Source organism: Carcharodon carcharias, chromosome 10 (assembly GCF_017639515.1).
Source record: "Carcharodon carcharias isolate sCarCar2 chromosome 10, sCarCar2.pri, whole genome shotgun sequence".
NCBI lineage: Eukaryota > Metazoa > Chordata > Chondrichthyes > Lamniformes > Lamnidae > Carcharodon > Carcharodon carcharias.
In genome coordinates this window covers 41218219-41242794 of record NC_054476.1, presented here as the reverse complement: position 1 = coordinate 41242794, position 24576 = coordinate 41218219, and the positions used below count along the sequence as shown (strand labels likewise).

General features: G+C 40.5%; 1 protein-coding gene across 7 annotated transcripts in view; it reads right to left on the bottom strand.

The window, feature by feature from the left end:
- plekha7b (pleckstrin homology domain containing, family A member 7b) overlaps positions 1–24576 on the bottom strand; it is a 518153-nt gene that overhangs the window by 335813 nt on the left and 157764 nt on the right. Inside the window, exon 1 of one of the 7 annotated variants that reach the window (XM_041197495.1) lies at positions 17147–17956. The exons of 4 other annotated variants lie outside the window; for them this stretch is intronic. In XM_041197495.1, the coding sequence (XP_041053429.1) occupies positions 17147–17217 (71 nt within the window). In that variant the 5' untranslated portion in view covers positions 17218–17956. Of the gene's footprint in view, positions 1–16066; positions 16119–16146; positions 17079–17146; positions 17957–24576 lie in introns of those variants that run through there. 2 more of the 7 variants (XM_041197500.1, XM_041197497.1) reach the window with 2 other exon arrangements.

Here is a 24576-nt window from a genome sequence, read left to right as displayed (position 1 = left end):
GGTATTTCTGGGAAGTTATCTGTATCTTCCTCCGTGAAGACAGAATTAAAGTAGTTCTTTAATTGCTCTGCCATTTCCTTGTTTTCTGTTATAAATTCTCTCATTTTGGACTGTAAGGGGCCTACATTGTCTTCACTAATCTTTTTCTTTTTACATGCTTATAGAAGCTTCTACAGTCCGCTCTTATGTTCCTTGCAGGTTTACTCTCAGAATATTTTTACCCTCTTAATCAAGCTCTTGGTCCTCCTCTGCAGAATTCTAAACTGCTCCCAATCCTCAGACTTGCTACTTTTTCTAGCAACTTTGTAAGACCCCTTGTTGGATTTAATACTACCCTTAATTTCTTTTGTTAGCTATGGTTGGGCCATTTTTCCTGTTGTGTTTTTGCACCAGAACACGAAGTAGACTGATCTACAAAAATTGTTCAGAATGATTCAAACTTTGTAGCCAGGAACATACTTCAACCCTCATTCTCCTTGGGATATTCCCATTTAAACATTCACACATTTAAATAATTAACAACTTTGTACCACAGGAGATTTCACAATGCTCGAACCCCCAGCAGAGGAAACACTTGGGATTTAAACAAACCATTATTAAATTTAATTTAACTGGGTTCAAATAATTCACAAATTAGTTAATAAAATTCAGAAATTGCTCCTTTTTCAAAATGTACTTTTTTCAGTACAGTACAGATTCATGTGATGACTCAACATCAACAAATACTTATATTTTTATAGCGCCTTTAATGTATTAAAACATCCTAAGGTGTTTCTTATAAGTATTCTAAAACAAAGTAGGAGCCACATAAGGAGATATTAGGGCAGAAAACTAAAAGCCTGATCAAACAGGTAGGTTTTAAGAGGTGTCTTAAAGAGAAAAGGGATCTACCGTCCAGCTGGATAGGACTGCACTTACGTGGTTCCGTTCGTACAATCTAATCATAGCCAGAGTATTACCTGCAATGGCTTCTCTGTCTCCTCCTGCATCCCCCAAGGATGGATCCTTGGCCTCCTCCTTTTTCTCAACTATGTATTGTTAGGATGTCTATTTAGCTAATTTAACAACAGTGGAGAAGTCAAGAGAGGTGATGGTAGTGGAGACTTGGTTGTCATCAGTGAAAATTAATGCTATGCTTTTGGATAATGTCGCTGTGGGGCAGCATGTAGTTGAGAAAAAGGACGGGACTAAGAATCCATCCTTGGGGGATGCGGGAGGAGACAGAGAAGCCATTGCAAGTGATACTCTGGCTATGATTACATCGTACGAATGGAACCACTCAAGTGCAGTCCTACCCAGCTGGACAGCAGTGGAGAGGCCTTGCAGGAGGATGGTGTTTAAGAGAACTGAAGAACCAGGAGCAGGAGTAGGCAATTCAGCCCCTCGAGCCTGCCCTGCCATTCAATATGATCATGGCTGATTTCATTTCAGCTTCAACTCATTTCTCCATAACCTTTCAACCTGTTACTAATTAAAAATCTGTCTATCTCATCCTCAAATTTATTCATCGTCCTGGTATCCACTGCACTCTGAGACAATGAATTCCAGATTCATGACCTCCTCATCTCCAATTTAACTCTACCACCCCTTAGCCTAAAACTATGGCCTTTTGTTCAAAGGCTCCAGACAGTTTGAGAAGGATGAGCAAAGACTGTTTACTTTTGTCACAGTCACATAGGATGTCATTGTGACTTTGATTAGAGCCATTTTGATACTACTGCAAGGAAGAAAACCTGATTGAAGGGAATTAAAAACAAAATCAAAAATAGCTGGAAAAGCTCAGCAGTCCTGACAGCATCTGTGGAGAGGAAAGCAGAATTAAAGTTTCGAGTCCGTATGACTCTTCTTCTCCTGAAGGGAATTAAACATGGAGTTCCAGGGAAGATGGGGATAAATTTGGGAGGTGATAACACAATCAAGGATTTTGGAGAGAAAATAGTTTGCAAGGACAGTGGGGTCAAGTTTTATTTTTGAAAAGAGGAGCAAAGATGGCAGATTTAAAGGAGAGAAGGCCAATACTTAAAGAGAAAGAATCTTTACTAATATCAGCTAACATGGGGCCCAGGAAGGGAAGTTGGGTGGTCAGCCATTTTGTGGGAATAGGATTGACTCAGGCTAAATACTTTATGGCAGGGAATAATTCCATATCAGCCAAAGCTAGTGGCCATTTTTCAGTGTTATTCTAGTGCAAACACAGCAGTATATAACAAACTCTGTGACCTGCATTTGTTTGCATTAACAGCAGAGACCAGACACCCTGCCATTCTCCACAGTTATTATACATCATAATGTGATTTCCTAAATATTAAAAATCATCAGACATATATAACAATAGTTAATGATTGGGTGGACTGAGGGCTACAAAATCACTATTTTCTACTTGATCATTCTTCGTCCAGCCTCGAAATGGATGTAAATTGGTGGTGTGACAGTTACCAGGCCTCTGTCAATGTGCTCTGATCAGTGGCTGGGAGGGCATGATTGGGGCCTCTGTTACTCCTTTCCTCACATTTCATGAAGAAATATCGGCTGACCTTAATGCAGTACCATTGCCAAAATTAGAGGGAATTCAGCAGAGTTTAGGGAAGAGTATGCCTACTGCCCCAATGCATAGAGTCAATGGCAAATAACAGTTCTTCAATCATGAAGGTCTCTAATCTCATTTTCAGTGCTGTAGCTAAATAGACATCCTAACAATACAACATATCAAGTTACTTCTCAAAGCATCACTACAGTTCCTAAGTATTCATCACTGTATTATTTCACTTAATTGACCCCAACATTTCCACAGCATTTTTACTTTGAATATAAAATCAAACACTGAATTAGAATCAGATTCCAATGGAATTATATTTAGCAACCACTTTGTGACTGATCCCTGGTGTGCAATATTCTCATCTATCAATATCCTGTACGCTTGTGGATGTAGATTATATAACAAAAACTTATATTTATATAGCACCTTAACATAATGAATCATCCCAAGGCACTTCACAGGTGCATTATAAAACAAAGTATGACACCGAGACACATAAGGAAATATTAGTTCAGATATCCAGAAGCTTTGTCAAAGAGGTAGATTTTAAAGAGTGTCTTAAAAAGGAGGAAAGTGAGGTAGAGCAGAAAACAGGCATAGAGAGGGTATTCCAGAATGCAGGGTCTGGGAAACTGAAGGTATGGCCACCAATATAGGGTCAATTTAAAAGGGGAAGTGCAAGAGGCCAGAATTAAAAGGATGTAGATGCCTTGGATGTTTTTGGAAGAGACCAGAGAGATAGGGAGGAATGTGAAAACAAGAATGAGAATTTTAAAATCAAGATGTTCCTTGACCAGGAGCCAATTTAGGTCAGTGAGCATGGGGGTGATAGAGGAACGTGACTTGCTGTGAGTTATGACACCAGCAGCAAAGTTTCAAGTTTATGGAGGGTAGAGTGTTGGAGACCAACCAGAAACCGCATTGGAACAGTCAAATCTAGAGGTAACAAAGGCATGAATGAGAGTTTCAGTAGCAGATGAACTGAGCCAGGGGTGAAGTAATGTTATGGAGATAAAAATAGACAGTCTTCATGCTGGGACGAATATGAGGTCAGAAGCTCATCTTGGGATTAAACGCAACACCAAATGTGATAGTCATTGTAATTAATTCATCTCGTGCAAGAGAAAGTAGTGGTGAAACATTCTTGCTGTGGAAGGGATTGTATTCTCTGTAAATATCATTTCTTGTTTTGGCTAGCAACCAAAACTAGAACTGATCAACAAGTAGAGAAATGCCAACACTCAGCATACCCCAGATAAGCTTTTATCGCATCTTTGCAAATAACCTAAGCCAGTGCATCCAGCAGCTCAGATGTTATGAGAATATAGACATAACAAAGCAAATTCCTAAACATCTCACAAACTTTGTTCTTAAAAATGACATTATGCATTGAGGTACCAACTGTAGAAACTAAAAATACTTAAACGTTGTAAGTATGGTGTAACAGATATTTGAAAGGAGTCATTAGCCTCAGCATCTGAGATGAGAGAAGGGTATAGAGAGGGTTCCACTCCCCATAACTACCCAAAACTCCTGATGGGAAGAACGTAATATTTAAATGCTAGCTGAGGACTGGATTAATCTGATCTTTAACGTGCTCTCATTTCAAAAGGAAAGCATGCTGCCACGCAGTCTAAGCTCATTCACAAAAAACATCAATTTGAGTGAGGTACTGAAGGGTTGCTATAATCCGTGGAACTATACCCCAAAGGCAGTGACTCACAATAGGGATGAGAAGACATTCTCAAAAATACTTCAAACCCGATAGAAAATGTACAGTGGTCAAAATTTCCAAATAGCACAGCAGAAAAATTATTTTTGAGAAGGGGAGAGAAAGAAAAATGGGGAGAGAAAGAGAGAGGGGGGAGGACAATGGAGAAAAAGGGAGAGAGAGAGGGCAGAGAGAGAAAGAGAAAGGTAAACAGGGTAGGGAGAGAGCAAGAGAGAGAGAGAGAGAGAACACGAGAGCGCAAGCAGAGATAGTACAGAGTGGAAAGGAAAAAATTCCCATTGGTGGAAGGATCAAGAACAGGAGGACATGGATTTCCTTAGGTAATTGGCAAAAGAAGTGGCTTGAGGAAAATCATTTTTTACTCCTTGCATGTTTAGGATCTGCACTGCCTGACAGTGTGGTTGAGACAAATTCAATCATGCCATTCAAGAGGGAATTGGATTGTTGTCTGAAAAAGAAGAATGTGCAGAGCTAATGGGGAGAAGGTGGGGGAGTGGCACTAGGCGAATTGCTCTTACAGAGAGCCGGCACAGACGTGACGAGCCAAGTGGCCTCCTTCTGTGCTGTAACAATTCTGTGATTCTGAGAGAGGGAAAAGGTAGGGAGAGAGGAGAGAGAAAAATAATGGGAGAGAAAGAGAAAGGGGGAAAGAGAGAGAGAGAGAGAAAGAGAAGGTAGAAGACTAAAGCCACAAACACAAGCTTTGTTCTGGTGATGTTCGTGTTGTGTGAACCCCAGTTGTATTCCCACTACAAGACACCATGCAAGCTGACTGATATTGAGTTATGGATTTCAGCTGAAGTTCCAGTTCTAGGTCACAGCACATTGTCATGTCACATAATGCTATAGTGATCAGCTTCTATAAAGTTAAAGAGGAACTGCTTTATAGTAAAATCAGTTACTCATGTCAAGGACTTGCAAGCCAAGTGTTCTTGATCAACAATGCTCCTTTAAGAAAGGAAACAGTAGCTTTATCCTCATGGTATAACCTATGTAAAATACACATGATAAGCTATCCATATAAATCCAAGTTATTTTATCTTACAGGAAAAAAGCCTGTATTTTCTTCAGTGCTGTTATAACATTGCTATGGCAAACTTCTTTTTGACATGAGGACAGGTTGCTGATAACTACACAGCTACAAAACCCAACTTTCCTTTTAAAGGCTTTACAATGAGCCCTGGTTAATGTCCATTTAAACCAGTACCCAGAAACTCTAAAGTGTTCCTGATAAAGCAGGGGTGAGCATGACCATCTGTCAAAGAATCTGGAGAGGACTAAAGGTGGAGGTCATTTGAAGGTTAATTTCTTTAAAAATAATTGTCAAACTTCCAGCTGCAAAGCAGACATGCCAGGATTATAGTCTTACAGCAAAAGACACTAGCTTACCACCAAACTGAAAATAACAAAAGCACCTTATTTCTAGAATCTGTTGTGTAAGTGAATAAAAAGAACAGCACTAATTATGAGTTTACATATCCAGACAGGATGTAATCAGCATATCATAACAAGGGTGTAAATGGAAAGAGCAAACTGGAAACATAGCTCATAGGTTTAGGATGTGTGTGGGAGAGAGGGGAAGGGGGAAGAAGTGACAGAAGTAATGGAATGTGGATTTGTGTGTGTGAAATTCTCATCCTCCGCCTACTGAGATCCTGATCTCAAGTTGCACAGTTAAGGAGAAGCACAAAACAGAGAGAGGCCTGCATTTTTGCACCACATAGGTTATTTCAATAGAATATTAGAAGCAGCCTGGGAACAGATTTGTCCAGTTGACGCTCTTTGCCATGGATGGTTAATGGGGTGGAGAAATCCACATCACAAAAGGATGATGTATTTTGTTATGAAGGTCGACATGTCTCAAAGAGATCTTCTTGGCTTATGTCAATCTAAGCACTTCTGAAGAGGTTATTTATGCCAAGGCATAGCCCTCTTCTGAGCAACAAACAGCAAAAGAAAGGCAAACTAGTGTATGTCAATTTTTTTAGGATGGGATGCATAACTTCTATTTTTTTTTTTAAACATATTTCCTTTGCTTTTGACATTACTATCTATTCATACTCAATGGTTCTTGCTCCCTGACCCATTATGCAGGATTCCTGCAAGCCCTTGCTACTATACTGTACTATTTTGACTTCCTGTCATTCCATTGTTTTAATACACATAACCTTAAGTGTTGAATTTTTTGAGAAGGTAATAGAAAGAGGACAATGGTAATGTAGTAGATGTAATGTATTTGGATTTTCTAAAAGCATTCATAAGGTGACTCATAAGAGACTAATTAATAGGGGCAGAGAATGTGGAGTCAGGGGAAAAGTGGCAGAATGGATTGCTAGCTCTCTTCAAAACAGAAAAGTAGAGAGAGTAGGAATAAAGGGTCGTTATTCAGAGTTAGAAACAGTATTCCACAAGGATCAGTGGGACTACTGTTCATAATTTATATTAACGATTTGGACTTTGGAATCAAAACTACAATTTCTAAATTTGCAGAATACACTAAATTGGGGTAGGTGCGGAGGATAGTCAGTACGAAGGAGGACTGCACCAAATTTCAAGAGGACATTAATAAACTTGCAGAACAGATAAATAGTTGGAAAATTAAATTCAATGTATGAAAAAATGGAAATATTTTAACACTGTTATCACATCATTGATGCTACAAATAAATGTGAGGTAGCATATTTTGGTAAGAAAAATAGGGAAAGTCACTTATTACTTAGGTGCAAGTTTAGGTGGGGTGGAGGATCATGGAGTGCAAATATATCAATTACTAAACATTGTGCCACAGGTTAGCAAGGTCATTAAAAAAAAGCAAACTAAGCATTTGGCTTTATTTCTAGAGGGATAAAATTGAAAAGTAGGAAAGGTATGCTAAACAGGCATTGATCCTTGTTTAGACCACATTTAGAGTACTGCATGCAGCTCTGGCTGCCATATTATACAAAAGGATATAGAGGTGCTAGGGAGGATGCAAAGCAGATTTACAAGGATGATACCAGAAAAGCATGGTGATACACATCAAGAAATGATTGACAGGCTGGATCTCTTCTCTCTTGAAAAAAGGCAACCGTCTTTAAAATCAGGAAAGGTTTTGATGGGGCGGATACAAAATAAATGTTTCCTTTGTGAGGAAGAGCGTAACCGGAGTCCATTAATACAGGATAGTCACCAAGAAGTCCATTAGGGAATTCAAAAGAGACTTCTTCACCCACAGAATACTCAGAATGAGGAAATTGATATCACAGGCTGTAGTTGAAGCGAATAGTATAGATAACAGGAAGCTAGATAAGTATTTGAGGGAGAAGGTTATGATGTTAAATTTAGATCAGAAAAGGTGGGTGGAGGCTCAATTGGTACATAAAGACCGCATGGACTAGTTAGGCCAAATGGTCTGTTTCTATGCTGAGTAGCCACTGTAAAGCCTATGTACCTGGATAGACTTAGGGAGGGATTTTCTGGCCCTGCCCACCACTGGAATCATCCAGTCCCGCCAAAGTCAATGGACTTTTGGCTGGGCCGCTGCAACCCTTGCAGTGGGGCCAGAAAATCCCTACCTTAGTCATCCATACCCATCATGTAACTGGATAAATTAGTTGTGGTTTGGACAAAAGAAACGTAACAACATCCTTGAGGTTACCATAGACCAGGAGCTGAACCGGACCAGCCATATAAATACTGTGGCGACAAGAGCACATCAAAGGCTGGGAATTCTAGGGGGAATAACTCACCTCCTGACTGGCTAAAACCATTCGTCCATCTACAAGGTGCAAATCAGGAGTGTGATGGAATACTCTCCACTTACCTAGATAAGTGCAGCTTTAACAACACTCATGAAGCTTGACAGCATCCAGGACAAAGCTTGATTGGCACCCCTTCCACAAACATTCACTCCCTCCACCACCGATGCACTGTAGCAGCAGTGTATACCATCTACAATATACAATGCAGCAGCTCACCAAGGCTCCTCCAGCAGCACCTTCCAAAACCATGACCTCTACCAGCAAGAAGGACCAGGGCAGGAGGTGCATGGGAACACCACCACCTGCAAGCTCCCCTCCAAGCCACATACCATCCTGACTTCAAACTATGTTACAATACCTTCACTGTCTGGGTTAAAATCCTGGAACTCCCATCCTAACAGCACTGTGGGTGTTCCTATACCATGTGGGTGCTCCTACACCATACAGACTGCAGCAGTTCAAAAAGGCAGCTCACCACCACCTTCAAGGGCAATTAAATATGAGCAGCAAATGGTGGCCTAGCCAGTAATGCCTCCACCTGTGAAAGAAAATTATAAAAAGACAGGTAGGTGGGTGCTCTGTGAGCCATATGGAGGCATTCATACATCATGTGAGTCAAGTCGACAGCTTCAAGGAGATATTCTGTTCACACCAGATTGCAATGTAGATCTACAGCTTTTGCATTTCCTAACTTGGCCCCGAAGAAGAGGCCTTATGGTCGTGCTGCTAAATGAGCTCTCTGTTTGGCCGTTTAGCAAAGTTGCCTCGTTAAAATGGAGAATCATAGGATGGCTGGAGTTTTCTGCTTCTATAGTCACTGACCTATGTGTTGTTCATCACCTCCACTTTTCTACAAGGTCAATTCAGAAAATTGAAAAGTGGTCTTTAGCATATGCCTACAGCAGGTGCAAAGGACAACATCAATGTGGTAGAATCATCAACAAAATTTTTAATTTATGGTTGCAATTTGAACTGAACAGTTCAGGTTGCACTGGATCATTCACCTTCCATTTCAATGATGTGAAAACAGTGTTAAAATATTTCCATTTTATCATTAAAAACAAGAGTTCCCATCAAATTCTGGAGAAAAATAGAACTATATTCTTTTTGACACTGGGATAATCAATTCAGTGAATTATGGTCATCACAACAAAGTGTTACATGCAAATGAGTTCTACCAGCAGTTTGAAAAGACACAATATGCAATTTAATGAAACAAAAACTATATTAGCTTTGCTCATATGGCCAATGAGATACATATCACATTTACATATATTGATTGGGTGGATTACCAAAGAGACATGTGTCTACAATTCAATTGTACATGATATTATATGAGGTGTTGTTATACATTGATAACTTTCAGGCTCTGCAAGTTATAGGGGCCCTGTTCTTAGGAAAAGAAAATGTTTCCTCTTCCCCTGAAGACCAACTTTCAGTTCTTGCTAAACAGGATATTTTTCACATGCAGAGCTTAGATATTACCAAACAGCGGCTATTGCACCATGTAGGCATTGCAGCTTACCCTCACTGGGCAAGCGCATTAGGCAATTGCTGGATTGCCAGCAGGAACCCCATATGATTTAACTGTGCCCTGGCAGAGAGACAGAGTTCAATTACAGCATTCCTTTCACTGCATCAGCTGAGATGAAGTGACTCCATAAAGATTGGGAATCAAACCTCGTGCCGTCATGATCTGCATGGTTTAATAGCACACCAGGCAATTTATCACTCAACTAGTTTATTAATACCACAAAATAAAAATCCGTCACTGCGTCAAATGTTTATAATGTCAGCACAATAAAACTGGTTCTATTCTTCAAATCCCAAACAAAAAGATTACTGAATATTTTTTTCATGAAACCAATGGCTCTTTAATCTTCAAACTCAAATTCTTTAAGATTCTGAAGCTCATCAGTCATTCCATTTTAGGATGAATCTAACAACAACACCTTAAAAGTCACCTCCTCCCTGCCAACTTCACAGTTTCAAAATAAATTAAGTGGCTGAGACACGCTATGATTTTGGAGCTTTTCTCTGCTCTGACAAATTTGCTACTCTTTATAGCTCAGTGAACTGCAGTTATTTTTGACTACAGCAGTTCTGCTCTAAAACTGAGAAAAAGGATTTATATAGAGGAGAATATAACTTAAGTATTTTCATAGACTTAGCTACAAAATCCAGGCATGCCAGGGGAAAAAAAATTAAGCTACTCATTATCAAACAATGCATTTTAGCTCAGTGATAATGTTCAACTGTACTTGTCCCCCTGCTAAAGGTGCCAACTCATGTTGGGTTCCAGTTCCCCAGGCACAGATGGAGCTCATGTACCCCATCCAAGTCGCCGTCCTGTTTGTCAGCCTACACATTTAATGTCAAGTTACTCACCAATGAAGAGAATTAAAACGGAGCTCAAACTATCCTCATCATGCAAGTACAGTCCAACAAGGATTACCAGATAGCAATAAAGGCTAGGGCCAGGATTATCTGGCCCCAACGGTGGTGGGAACCACTGCAGGAGGTTTGATGGCCCAGCCAAAAGTCTATTGACTTTCAAAGGGACCGGACGATCCCGGCAGCAGGCAGGGCTATAAAATCCCGCCCTAGAAGCCTAAAGCTAATTGTTGTACCCCTATCACTGCCTCAGCTAAGATCCAGCAACTCAGCACAGATCAGGATGGAACTGAAAACCCTCCTGAAAGGTACAATAGGTTTCACACTGGTTAATGCTTTTAACTCATCAAACCATTGGGTCATTTTTAAAACATGTTTCTAAAGTTCAAGGTGAATGTATTTTGCTGCAAGAAATGTAAAGTGAACTATTCTCAATGAACGGTTACATTTCAGGATTAACCATTTTTCCACAGAAAGGATTTTGAAAATAAAAGTAACATTTAAGGCCAAAAAGTAAAATACTGCAGCTCCTGTAAATCTGAAACAAGAACAGATGGCTGGAGACACTCAGCAAGAAGTGATAATTGCAATAATGAGAGTTTTGTCTACTGCATGTATCACTTATGCCCTTTAACCATTTTCTGATCTCCACTGTAGCATCATACAGCTCATGCTGTTTGTCCTTGTGTGTGGTCGTTATGTATATGTCTCCCCACCCTCCCTTCCCCTTGTTCTGTTCCAGACTAAATACTGTTCACTTTTTAAAACACCTTTCAGCAGAGTTTATTCCTAAAACATCAACTGAATCGTGTTTTCTCAGCAAATGCTTTTGACCTGTTATGTATCGCCAGCATTTATGTTCTAGTTTATGCTATGAAGCAAATTATATTCATCCAAGTGTAAAAAGAGCACACAGAGATGAAAGGTAGCTAATGGGAATCAGGTTTTGAAGTTGCTTCTCCCAAAACTGTGAACATTAAGGAATTAATCAGTCTGTTTCAGTAATTGATAAACACATCACACCCACTGCATTGGGAAGTTCATTCTCCTGCGACCTCAGTGGTAATAATCTGGCATAAGCCTTCCTCTTGAGCTGAAAAGACAGGGCAGATTATAAAAAGAGAGGGAGCAGGCAGTCAGAAAGTTTTCAAAATAGAAGTTGTGAGGGCAAGTTTTCACTAGGCTCAGAAGTTTAGTGTGTGTAATGATCATATATTGAAACAGCCCAACAGCCTGTTCCGGCTCTTTGAAAGCGCTCCACAATTGGTCCCGTACCCATGATCTTCTCAAGTGTTTCTTCAATTCATTTTTGCAAGTGATTATTGAATCTGTTCCAACATCCTTTCAGGCAGCGCATTCCAGATCATATCTTGCAGTGTTAATTTTTTTTCTTCATGTCACTTCTAGTTCTTTTGCTAATTACCTTAAATTACTATGCTTTGGCTACCAGTCCTTCTGCCATTGGAATCAAATGATTCTGAACACAACTATCATAGCTCCCCTTAAGCTTCTCTGTTAAAAGGAAAAATATTCCACCAGTTTCCTTAACTTTTCCATGAACCAAATTCTTTTATCAATAGCGCCATTCCAGTAAATCACTGCCCTCAATCTCCTCTGCACCTTTTTAAAGGCCTTGACAACTTTTCAAAACTGTGATGCCCAGAAATGGCCACAATACTCCAGCTGCATTCTAACCATACAAGTTGTTATTTAGGTTTAGCACAATTTCCCAGCTTGTGTACTGTAGAACTTGACATTTAAAGCCAAGGATCACATATGTCTTTTCAATAGCTTTCTTAACTTGTCCGCCACCTTCAAAGGTTTGTATATGTATATCTTCAGGTTTCTTTGTTCCTGTGCCTCCTTTAAAATTGTACCATTTAACTTGAGAGTTATTTTGGTAGGAAAAATGATATCACATTTCTGTATTTAAATTTCATCCGCTAATTTCACCAGTCTGTTATGGCCTGTTGAAGCTTGTTACTTTTGGTCCTCATTGAAGACATGAAACTTGGAATTGTAGTTATCTTCAAACTTGAAATTATTCCTGCATATCCAAGACTAATATATATCAAAAAGCAGTGGTCTCAATACTGATCCCAAGGGACACCACTGCACGCTTCAATCGAGTTTGAGTAACAACCATTCGCAACAACTTTCTGTCCCATTGCCAATTTCTTATCTATGTAGCCACTGTCCCTTTAATCCTACCAGCTTTATTTTTGCAAATAGGTCTATTACCTGTAACATTATCAAATACCTTTTGGAAGTCCATGTATACATTAACCACTCCACCTTCATCAACCCTCTCCATTACTTCAAAGAACTCAAATCGAGTTAGTCAAACACGATTTGCCTTAAACAAACCCAGCTTTAATTTATTAACACATATTTTCCAAGTGCTAACTTTCTCCCAGATTAATGGCCCAGAACTTCCAATTTTTTGGGGGTGGGGTGGGGGGGAGGGGATCATACCCTGGAGGTACCTCAGAAGAGTTGTTAGCTATTAACATGCACCTGGAACCATTTGGAACTCTGATTTAAATCAGAGGCTTCAGATGTTTCCGACTCTCTTACTCCCTTAGCAGAATAGTTACTCAGAAAATGTCAGAAGGATTAAAGTCTCTTCTAACTCCTGGGTAACTATATTACTGACACCCTCTGACTCCATCATTGGACACTGTCCCCACAATACCCCCACCGCCACCCCACTGATCCCGAACGCCACACCCATCCAATGCTGTAAAAAGTGGGCATAGCTTCACCTCCCCGGCACTGCTGCCCTGCACAGAAAGGACTCTGGAGCCAGTTCACTGCACTCTCACCAGGCCCAGGTGGGAAGTCTGCTCCAGGCTAAGGCAGGTAAAAGGAGTGGAATGGCAATCCGATGGTGATTTCCACTCCACAGAAGATTTGGCCCAATATCTCCATAAGTTTGCCCATCACCGAGGTTAGCCTGTATTTGCTGGGTTTATCAACAGCAGTGTAATATTGCAATCATCCTGGACTCCAGCACCACTCCCATAACTAGGGGGGATTGGGAGATTATGGCCAGAGCCTCTATAAATTTCCAACCTTGCTTTCCTCAGCACTCTGGACCAGGTGACTTTTCTAATCCAGGCGCTGCCTACACGTACTTCCTCTTTATTGTTATCCCATTTAGTTTCTCTACTGCCCTGTCCTTTGCTGTGACACTACATCGGTCTTCACTAAAGAGGAGGATGCCATAGTACCATTTTCATACCTCAACAAGACGGTCACTATTTTGGTCCTTAATTGGCCCCACTCTTCTATGATATATATGTTTATGAAAGATAGCTTCTTTTTTATGTCCCCTGCTATTCTATTGTCATGTACTCCTTTTGCCCCTTAATTCCTTTTACAATTCTCCCCTTTTTGTATTCAGCTTTATTGTCTAATGAATTATGGACAGTTATCAAAAGTCTCATTTTTGTTTCATTTTAACCTCTATATCTTTAAATATCTGCGGAGCTCTAAATTTCCCTTCCTTTTGGAGTGTATCTCAGATAACCCAAACTACCTCCTCTATGAAGGTCTCTCTTTTTAAAAAAAGTAAGTTTGTAGGAGGTTATAGAGCTGGTAGGAGTGAGGTCAAGAAAGCATTAAAAATCGTGAATGAGAATTTTAAATTGAAGGTATTGGAATACTAAGCCTAATGCCATCATGAGCACAGCATTGGTAAATGGACAGTGCTTTATAGATTAGGGTTTGAGCTGCAGAAATATGAATGAGTTAAAGTTTATGAAAATATATATATATATATTTATATAAATATATTTTAAAATATATATACATATATATAATATAAAAATATACACGCTCACATAAATTAAGAGCAGGTGTACATCATTTGGTCCCTCAAGCCTGCTCCTGCATTTCATAAGATCACAACTGATCTAATTGTGGCTTCAACTCTACTTTTCTGTCTACCCACTATAACCTTCGACTCCCTTGTCAATCAGGAATCCAACTCAGCCTTAAAAATATTAAACGACCCAGCCTCCACTGCTCTCTGGAGAATAGAATTCCACAGACTGACAAACCTCAGAAAAAAATCCTCCTCATCTCCAACTTAAATGGGAAACCTCTAATTTTTAACCTGTATACCCTAGTTCTAGCCTCTCCCATAAGGGGAAACATACTAGAATTTGAATGGGGACAAAGGATTGAATGAAGATTTCAGCAGGAGATAAGCTGAGTTGGATGATGTTAGAGAGCAGCTAGAACACTTAATCGGCCATTATCTGCTGTACTATTCTACGATAAACGCTACGTGGGGAAGCATTGAGTGTTCATTATTTTGAATTGTTACATTAAGCCAAATTGTACTGATATAATTGAGTACAATTATAACTGTTACTTTCCAATTAATGGGTTTTTTCTTAGAGCACCTCCAAAAAAGATTGGACAGGCATGCAAGGGTATATACGAAAGATGCACAGCTCCTGTTCAGATCTTAAAAGGGATACTATATCACACCTGTGGGGTACATTATTGTATAAGATGATATTGAGATGTGCCAGTTAACTCTGGTACATAAGGGGCAGGGGATCTTCTTACATACCTAACTAATGTTGTTGAGCTCAAGAAACAATCCACAGTAGATCCTAAACTTATAGAATTTTTGTTGCAGATTTTATGCCTTGTTTCTCAGAATATCTCTGAACCACTTATTGCAACATCTTGACCAGGACCTGGCCTCAGAGAGTCACTGCGGTGTCAGAAAAGTCGAGGAACCATTGAAATGGTGTTTGCAGTTAGACAGCTTCAGGAGAAATGCCAAGAACAGAACATGGACCTCAACAGCAGTTTTGTTAACCTGGCCAAGACCTTTGACACAATCAACCATGAGGGCCTTAGGAAGGTAATGGAGAAATTTGATTGACTTAATAAGTTCATCATAATAGTTTGACAGTTCCATGGTGGCATGCTCGTGCATGTCCCGAATGATGCTGAGACTTCTGACCCATTCTCAGTCACTAATGGAGTTAAAGAGGACTGTGCGCCTGCACCAAACCTCTTCTCCACGTTTTTCTCTACGATGCTCTCCAATGCCTTCCATAATGAGAAATTGCATGGACAGGATGCTACTCTGAGATATCTCCAGGCAAAGATCAAGGGCTTCAAAAGATATACTATGTGAGTTCCTGTTTGCTGATGACTAGCTTCCAGTTCAGAGCTTGACATGCAATATAGTGTGGACATGATCTTCAAAGCATACAACAACTTTGACCTGACGATCAGCATGAAGAAAACTTAAGTAATGTACCAGTCTGTTCCAGAAAAGCCCTAACTCAAACCCAAGTTAATGACCAGAACCTATTAGCACTAGATAAGTTCACTTATCTCTGCACATGCTTCTCAAGCTGCCTATATTAGCAATGAGACGCATGCAAGAATTGCCAATGTAAGGGCAGTCTTCGGCAAACTTCACACATCTGTCTGAGAATGAAGAAGAATAAATCTGCCTACCAAACTGAAAGTCTATAGAGCAATAGTCCTGCCCACTCTGCTCTATGCATGCAAGAGTTGGACTGTGTCCAAGCCTCATGCCAAAAAGCTCAACCACTTTCACTTGAGCTGTCTTCAAAAGCTTCATAAGATCAGATGATAGGACAAAATACCACACACCAAGGTGCTCACCTGAGCTGGCATGCCAAACATCCACACATTTTGAGACAGTTGAGCTGGTCATGTAGCCAGAATGCCTGACACCTGCTTACCGAAGTGAATCTTCTATGGAGAGCTCGAGTCTGGGGTGCTGTGTCACGGCTGTCTAAGAAAGCATTAAAAGGACACTCACAGCAACACATAGGAGTTTTGAGATTGACATCAAGTCCTGGAAAAAGCTCGCCCAGGATCACTGCACCCGGTGCAATCAAATAAAGAATGATTCAGCCTCCTTCAAAATTAAGCACATATCGGGGACAGAGAAAAAACACATGGAGAGGAAATCCCAAGCCAGTAACTCGTCCAGAACTCAATTGTCTGCGGTATCCTGTCCTACTTGCAGCAGGACCTTACAGGCGAAGATCGGTCGTAACAGTCACTTACGTACCCACCAAACACCCCAGATGAAGAACAAGGTCAGCTTTGCATCAAAAGAACAAACAAGACTGATTATCACGACCAGCAGCAAAAGAACGAATACATGGAAAATACATGGGACGGCAAGCAAGCCTCCAAGGTCACTCTCATTAAGGAATACATCCCATGGCACTGTGAAACTAAACAGAGTAAACAATAGCAAAATTTTTATTCAATTTTTTTAAAACAAAAGAAATGCACTGGCAACAAACTTCAAATTTTAAAACTGTACTTTCTTGATCAAATGTTTTTTTTAACAACAGTATTATGCACAAGGTTACTAAAACAGAAGGAATTTCTGCAGCAAGAAAAGCAATGACAAAGTACAACAGCAAAGTCACATTGAGCAATGGTGACTCAGCTGCAGTCAAACATATGAGAAGATCATACAGTTGCAAAACTTCTCTTTTAACACATTTTCATGTCATATTTTTAAATAAATCACCTCAGATAAGAGAACACAAATGCAAATAAATGTAAATTAATACAGATGACTTACTGACAATTGTAAATCCTCAGGCTGTAATCAAGAATTGTTAAAAAGTAACTGAGCTAGTGAATTGAAACTATATAGCATTCCTTCAAAAGCTAAAGGCATTCTGCAACAAGTCTATAGTTTATGTTTAGTGCCCTTACCTGAACACCACAAGGCATGATGAATCAAACTCTCCCTGTAACCAGATTGGATTTCTTTCAGCTTTTTGCATTCCTTCAGACCATGCCAGAGGTTTGTTTTTTGTTAGACTGAAAACTGAAAGCAATTTTTTCCTTAAAAAGGCACTTTAATGGGACATTCACTTTTACCAGGCTTTAGCTCCAGGCTCAGCGTTTGGAGTCTACTGCATTCAATTCATTACCCTCCCTCCTCCCTTGTCAAAACACTGCTTACTGCACTTGGTGCTGCTGATATCACATGCCTCCAGCAAGGCCTAAGAAAATGTTCTTCACCCAGAACGAAATCAATGGGATAAACCACTTTAAGTGCAAAATTGAACATTTCTGATTTCTTACAAAAATATACACAATGATAGAAAATCTATTGAGACTAGTTAGGTTGCATTAACTAAAAACATTAATTTAAAAAGGGTGCTGAATTTTACTCAGCAATGGTATTGTCTGGTGTGAAGTTCGTACATGCTAATCTGTTACGCTCTTTGTCCACTACCTCAACCATCCAAGTCACATACCAATCCAGTAAACATAGCCATTTTCAAATTTTTCTCATTCCCTAGACAAGCTTAAAAAATGGATTGTTTAAAATCTCTGACTGATAGGCAAGTAACCAGTAAAACAAATACGTTTGTAAGTAATTACATAAACTGTGTTTGCCTGCCCTATATTTATACATAATGCAAATTGCAGACAATAAAAAAATGTTTTGCATAATTTTATGCACTGTTCATTATCCAGTAGCTCTGTACTGAAAGAAAGGATAAGTTCCAGGTTGCCATAGACTTTTGGGTCTTAAACACAATCCATTTGGCCACTCTCTGCCTACTGTTTATTGTCAGTTACAACTTTGTTCATGGTTGCTATAGTTAACATTATTATTAATGAACAACAAATGGCTGGCAGAGCATTTACAACAGTAATTCAATCCAAGGGTCCAGCTGACATTTGTAGGTCACTCAAGCTTTACTCTAATAGGACTGTTTGATTAAATTGCTGTGTTTTACTTGACTGCTGTCCATCCATTATTACCCAGGGTTTATCTCGTCTCTGCTGCTAACAGTTCATACCAAATAAAAATCCATCATATATACTCTGTCCATCTTTTTCTGAATCTACTTGAATGAACCTCAGTTACAGCATCTTTACAAGTTATTTTCATGCACTTAGCATACATCACTACCTGACCAATACAGAACGGAAATAATTAGTCCTGAATATATAATAAAAAACGTATATGGTGTATCCAATGGTACAGGTGCTGGGCATAAGTTAAAGACCATAATTCAGCTTTTCTATTATGCAATGTACGCAAGCGCTTGTAGCTATTTCCCAATTTAACACTATTTATTTTATAGAAGCGATTCTGCACATGCTCAAAATTAAAGATTCTGCCTTCAACTAAGAAAGGTCACCATGCTGGGCGAAAATCAAGTCCAAACTTCAGGGAGAGAAAGAGGCTTTCAAATCTTTAATTTTCAGATACAGTAGACAGCTTAGTGGGTAAATTTGATACTGTGATTGTGAAATATGTATTTTATTCTTTTCATATTTTTCTTAAAACCTTCTTTTAAGTGATGTTTACATACACTTTTATATTCTTTAGGATATTTTCGACATTATTCTTCCATTAGAAAATGTTTACACATACAAATCAATCAGAAATATTTACCAGGACAATTTCTGCATCACATTTTAAAGCAAGTGTTGTAGGAAACAGTTCGTGCACAAGTAGTCCACAGGATCTTTAATATATAAATTTAGAGCTAACCTACGGCACTGTTCAGGGGTTTTCTGATACGTGGTTGTGACGTTCAATTACAAAGAGGGGCTGTGCCTTAGGTACCAGACCAAGCAAACATCTGTGGCCATAATCAAAAAAGGGGGTAAAAGTCAGCCAGAAAACGACAGACCAGTATCTCTCGCCATGCAGCGTCATTTGCAAATTGCTTGTAGATTCTCATGCCATGAAGCACTTTGAAGCTTGGAATATTCTGGTAGACAGTCAGCATGTTTTTCAGTCAAAAAGATCTACAGAAAGACAGCTCTAACAGACTGTCGATGACCTAGCTTCAAGTCTCGAAAGAGACGAAACGATTCACATGGCAATACTGAGTTTCTCCTCAATTTCTTGACAAAGTTCCTCACATGAAAAGCTCTTGCCCAAACTTCACTACTACGGAATCAAGGAGACATTAATTAAATTGGATCCAGCACTTCCTCACCAACAGAAGATAAGAGTGGTGTGTGATGGGGAATCATCCTCTCTGGAATGCTCCAGGGAACTGTGTTGGCACCTTTACATAAGGTCCTTGACATACAGTTTAATAACAACCTTCCCAACAAATTTAAAAACAGGATGCAACTATTTGCAGATGACTTTGTAACAAACGTATCAGGGAAAACGCAAGATTTTATCAATTCACAACAAGATGATTTTCTGGAATTGCAAAAACAGCAGGGCCAATTGGGAGATGGCACTCAATGCCAAAAAATGCTATATCATGTGCATCACCAACAAAAAGGATCCACCTGCAGGTAGCTGTAAGTTCTGCAATCAAATTTGCCAACAAACAGATACACAACCATATCCGGGCGTTCATCTTAAAAACATTAATCTTCAATGGGGATTCCTCACTCCACAGATAGCATCCAAAGCAAAGAGCGTTCTTGGATTTCTAGGAGGAATCTTTGGTATTGCAACAAAACTATCAGAGCTATAGCTTACCAAATATTTGTTCATCCAGTCCTGGAGCATGCAAGTTGGTGTGTGGGATCATTATGGTGAGAGATATAAATAAGATTGAAGCGATGCAAGATGTGCTGCATGATTCTGCATGAATCAGTATGGGAAATACACCGGTGTCACGCCCTTGATCAAAGATTTGGAATGGGAATTACTACAGCAGAATCACAGAACCACAGAATCTCAGAGTGCAGAAGAGGTTCTTCGACCCGTCGAGTCTGCACCGACACAAAAGAAACACCTGATCTACATATCTAATCCCGTTTACCAGCACTTGGCCCATTGCCTTGAATGTTATGATGTGCCAAGTGCTTATCCAGATACTTTTTAAGGGATATGAGGCAACTTGCCTCCACCACCCTCCCAGGCAGCGCATTCCAGCAAAGGAGAGAAAACAATAGACAGACCCCGTGTTCTATAAAATATGAAATAGACTGGAGGGTATTGACAGGAACAAGTACCTGGTGGCCTCGAACAATGACAAAACACGAGGTAGCCATCCACACAAACTACAAAGACCCGTTGTTTCCAAGACGGTTACGTTCTTTCTGTCAAGTAGATTAGCTCATGAACACGGTTGCACACCTATCTACCAGTGGGTGAGTTGGCAAACAATATACTGCAGACACGGAGACCAATATAAGGTGAAGCACATGCTGTTTACTTGCACAAGTAACAGAGCACTAACACAATGGCCAGGACTTTTCCCGTTGGCGTGTGGGAGTGGGCCTAATATGCTGGTACTTAAAATTATGCGCAATGACATCGGGCTTGCGACCCGACGTCATTGCGCTGTCTTGCGATGTTTTGTTTGGCGGGCATGCAGCAGAGTCGGCTGCACAGCCGTCGATAATGGATAGGCCTATTAAGGCCGTTAACAGAGTAATTAATGTTTACGTTTACGCTGCCCATCCAATCTAACAATTGGTGGGCAGCCGAAAAAGCCAAGCAGCCTTCACGTTTTTTAGGAAACCTCATCCACAAGCAGGATGAGGTTTCCAAAAGCTTTTATGAATTAAATAAAAAGTTTTTCTGAAAAATAAAAACATGTCCCATCTCATGTGTCACATGAGGGGACATGTTTCATTAAATTTTTCTTGATCTTATTTATTGTTTTCAAAAGCGCTTCCATCTCCCTGAGGCAGCTCTGTGCCTCAGGGAGATTGAAGTGCTCTTTCGTGCGCATGTGCAAAAGAGCATTGGCCCCAACTCTCCTGCCTCCCCCTGCCCGTACAGGTCACGCTGAGCATTACCACTCACATATTACACGGGGCGGGCCAATTGCATAAAATAACAGTGCGGAGCCGATCGCAGGCAGTCTGCTCCCTGACCGCTCCTGCCTGCTCCTGCTGAGCCCGCCTGATGCGGGAGAAATTCAGGCCAATGTGTGCTTCGCCCACCAGACCCTATTCTAAACTACTGATTAACATCGCAGCCCACACTGCACAGCAATTGGGTAATACAGTCACATGGTCAATCTGCTCACATTCTCTTAAAAGTATATTGCCACATCCCTCCCCTTTTACTCGAAAGTTCAATTTACAATCTTTACAATATATCAACTATTCACATAAATAAACTATTTACAAATACAGTCTCTCTGGAAGCTTCTTCAAACATGCCAAATATCGTAGTTCTATGACTTTGGATGGTTTATTTGAGGCCTCCCTCTCAGGAGTCATCTGTCCACTAGAATCTCCAGTAGGAACCTGTAAGGTTGTCTCCTCAACTCTCTCAGGCTCAACGGATCCCACAGGTATTTCCAAACCAAGCAGAGTTCCTTCTACATGTGGTGCAGACTCCAATGGGAATGCTTGGCGCATCCTTTCTTGTAGATTTGTTTCCCTTCTCCTGAGGTGATCTACGTGCCTCCTAGTTATCCGACCTTCGACCCATACGTGAAAGGACAGGGGTCCTGTCACTGCTCTAACTTCACCTGGTAGCCATTTGGGCCCATCTCCAAAGTTCTTTGCAAAAACTGTCTCCAACAGTGAAGTTTCTTTCACGACTGTGGTAATCATTTTTCTGGACCTCCTGACATCTCTCCACCCTTTCCCCTAAATTTGATCATATGAGACTCAAATGTTCCCTAAGATGTCTCTTCATCAATAACTCTGCGGGGTCAATACCAGTAGTCATGTGTGACATAGTCCTATAGCTGAGTAGGAAATGTGATAATCTAGTTGCAAGAGAGTCACCATCCAGTTTTTTCATTCTGGACTTGAAGGTCTGGACTGCCCTCTTGGCTAAACCATTGGATGCAAGGTGGTATGGTGAAGTCTTAAGATGTGTTATGCCATTGAGACATGTGAATCTTTGAAATTCCCCGCTGGTGAACGCCATTCCATTATCAGACTCTATTATCTCTGGAAATCAGTGTATTGCATAACTCCAATGCAATCTGTCTATGGTGGCGGCAGATGTGGGTGATCTCACCTTGTATACATCCACTTCGAATGAGCATCTATAATCAAGAGAAATATTGTGCCCAAAAAATGTAATCAACATGGAGACGGACCCATGGCTTTTCTGGCCATTCCCAGAGATGCAGTGGAGCAGGAGGGGGAAAATACTGTATCTGTGCGTGTTGGCACGGCATACAGCTCTTAACCAAGTTTTCAATTTGTGTCCATCCATGGCCACCATAAGTAGCTGCACTCCAAAATTTTCATTTTAGAGATGCCAGTGTGAGCACTATGCAATTGGGTCAATGATGGCTGTCTTCCTCTTGGAGACACAACGACTCTCGCTTCCCACAGCAAGATGACATCCTGGCAGATGAGCTAGTATTTCCTATTAAAATAGGGACTCATTTTGTCCAAATTTGGCTTGCTAGACCATCCCTGCAAGACTTGTTCCCTGACACGAGACAAAACTGGATTGCAATCTGTCCAGTCTCTTATTTTTTCGACATGTATTGGTGACAAATCCAGAAAGTTCAATACTGAGGGATGGGGACATTCATATTGCTGTCCTTTAGAGGTAATCAGCTCAGCACATCAGCATTTGCAATGTGGCTTTCCGACTGGTGGATAAAAGTATATTTGTAAGCAGCTAGAATCAGTGCCCACCATTGGATGTGTGCCGAAACAAATTGGGGTATTGCCTTACCTTCCCCAAACAAACCTAGTAGTGGCTTGTGATTGGATACAATAGTGAAGTTGCAACTACAGATATACTGGTGGAGCTTCTTAATGCTAAATACAATGGATAAGTCTATTTGTGAGTATCTTCGTTCTGCCACACTGAGTGTTCTTGATTTGTAACCAATGGGCTGTTCGGAGCCATCCGTTGGAAGAGTACTGCCTCTACTCTGTGAGGGGGTGCATTGCAGGTTAAAATGAATTCTTTCTTTGGGTTGAAATGTACCAACAGGGCTAACGAATGTAGCAACTGCTTTACTGTCATAAAAGCCTGTTGTTGTGGAGCTTGCCAAGTCCACCTATGGTTTTTCTTGAGCAAACTGTATAATGGAACCAGTACTGTTGACAAATTTGGGAGAAAACGGCCATAGTAGTTAGTCATTCCCAAGAAGGAGTTGAGTTCTATGGTGTTTATCGGTGCTGGTGCCTCACGAATAGCTCTCACCTTTTCTTCTACAGGGTGGCCCTGCAAGTTGAACCTATGACCAAAGAAAACCACTTCTTTTGCTTGGAAGATACATTTTTCTCTTTTCAAACGTACTCCGGCTTGCAAGAAACGCTTCAATACCTCTTACAGGTCAGCCAGGTGCCTTCATCAGTTGGTCCTGTTACTAGGACGTCATCAAGATAAAAGACCACATGGGGGAGAATTTTCTTCCTGCCTGGGTGGTTGGATGGGAGCAGGCACAGGCAGGAGCACAGCACGCACGCGAAAGGGCACAGAAATCTTCCCGACACACAGAGCTGTCTCAGGGAGATTAGTTTGATTTCTAAAATTTTAATAAAGAAGAAAATAAATTTTAAGACATGTCCCCTCATTTGACAGCCTCACATGAGCTGGGACATGTCAATGAATTTTATTTTAAAAATACATTAAACTTTAAAAGCCTTCATGAAACCTCATCCCGCCCATGGATGAGACTTCATGATAAATGCAAAGGCCGCCTGGGCTTTTTGCCTACCCACAAACCTTAAGGTTCGACGGGCAGCTCAGTTATGTATTTTAATTGATATTTAAATTGCCTTAATAGACCTTTGACAGTTTGGAGAGCGCGCAGCCAACTCCGGTGCACGCCACATGAACCGAAGATCGGAATGGCGCGTGGTGACGTCTGGAAGTACACCCAACATCACCACGCATCATTTTACATGTCGGCGAGCAGGACCCGTCCCCGCTCGCCGTCCAAAGATTCTGGCCATGGGGTAGACCTTGAAGTAAATTTTCCATAGTCTGTTGGAAAATAGCACAAGCCGATGAGACTCCGAGGAGTAATCTGATATACTGGTATAAATGCCTGCGTGTTGATAGTCACAAAATCCCAAGAGGTCTTTTCTAGCTCGACTTGTCAGTAAGCATGGCTCATACCGAGTTTCGTGTATATGGTTCCCCCTGCCAGCTTGAAGTACAATTCATCAACTTTTGGTACAGAATGACTGTCAAGTCTGGCCACTTTGTTAATGGTCAACTTGTAGTCTCCACATATTTTCACACTCTGATCAGGCTTTAG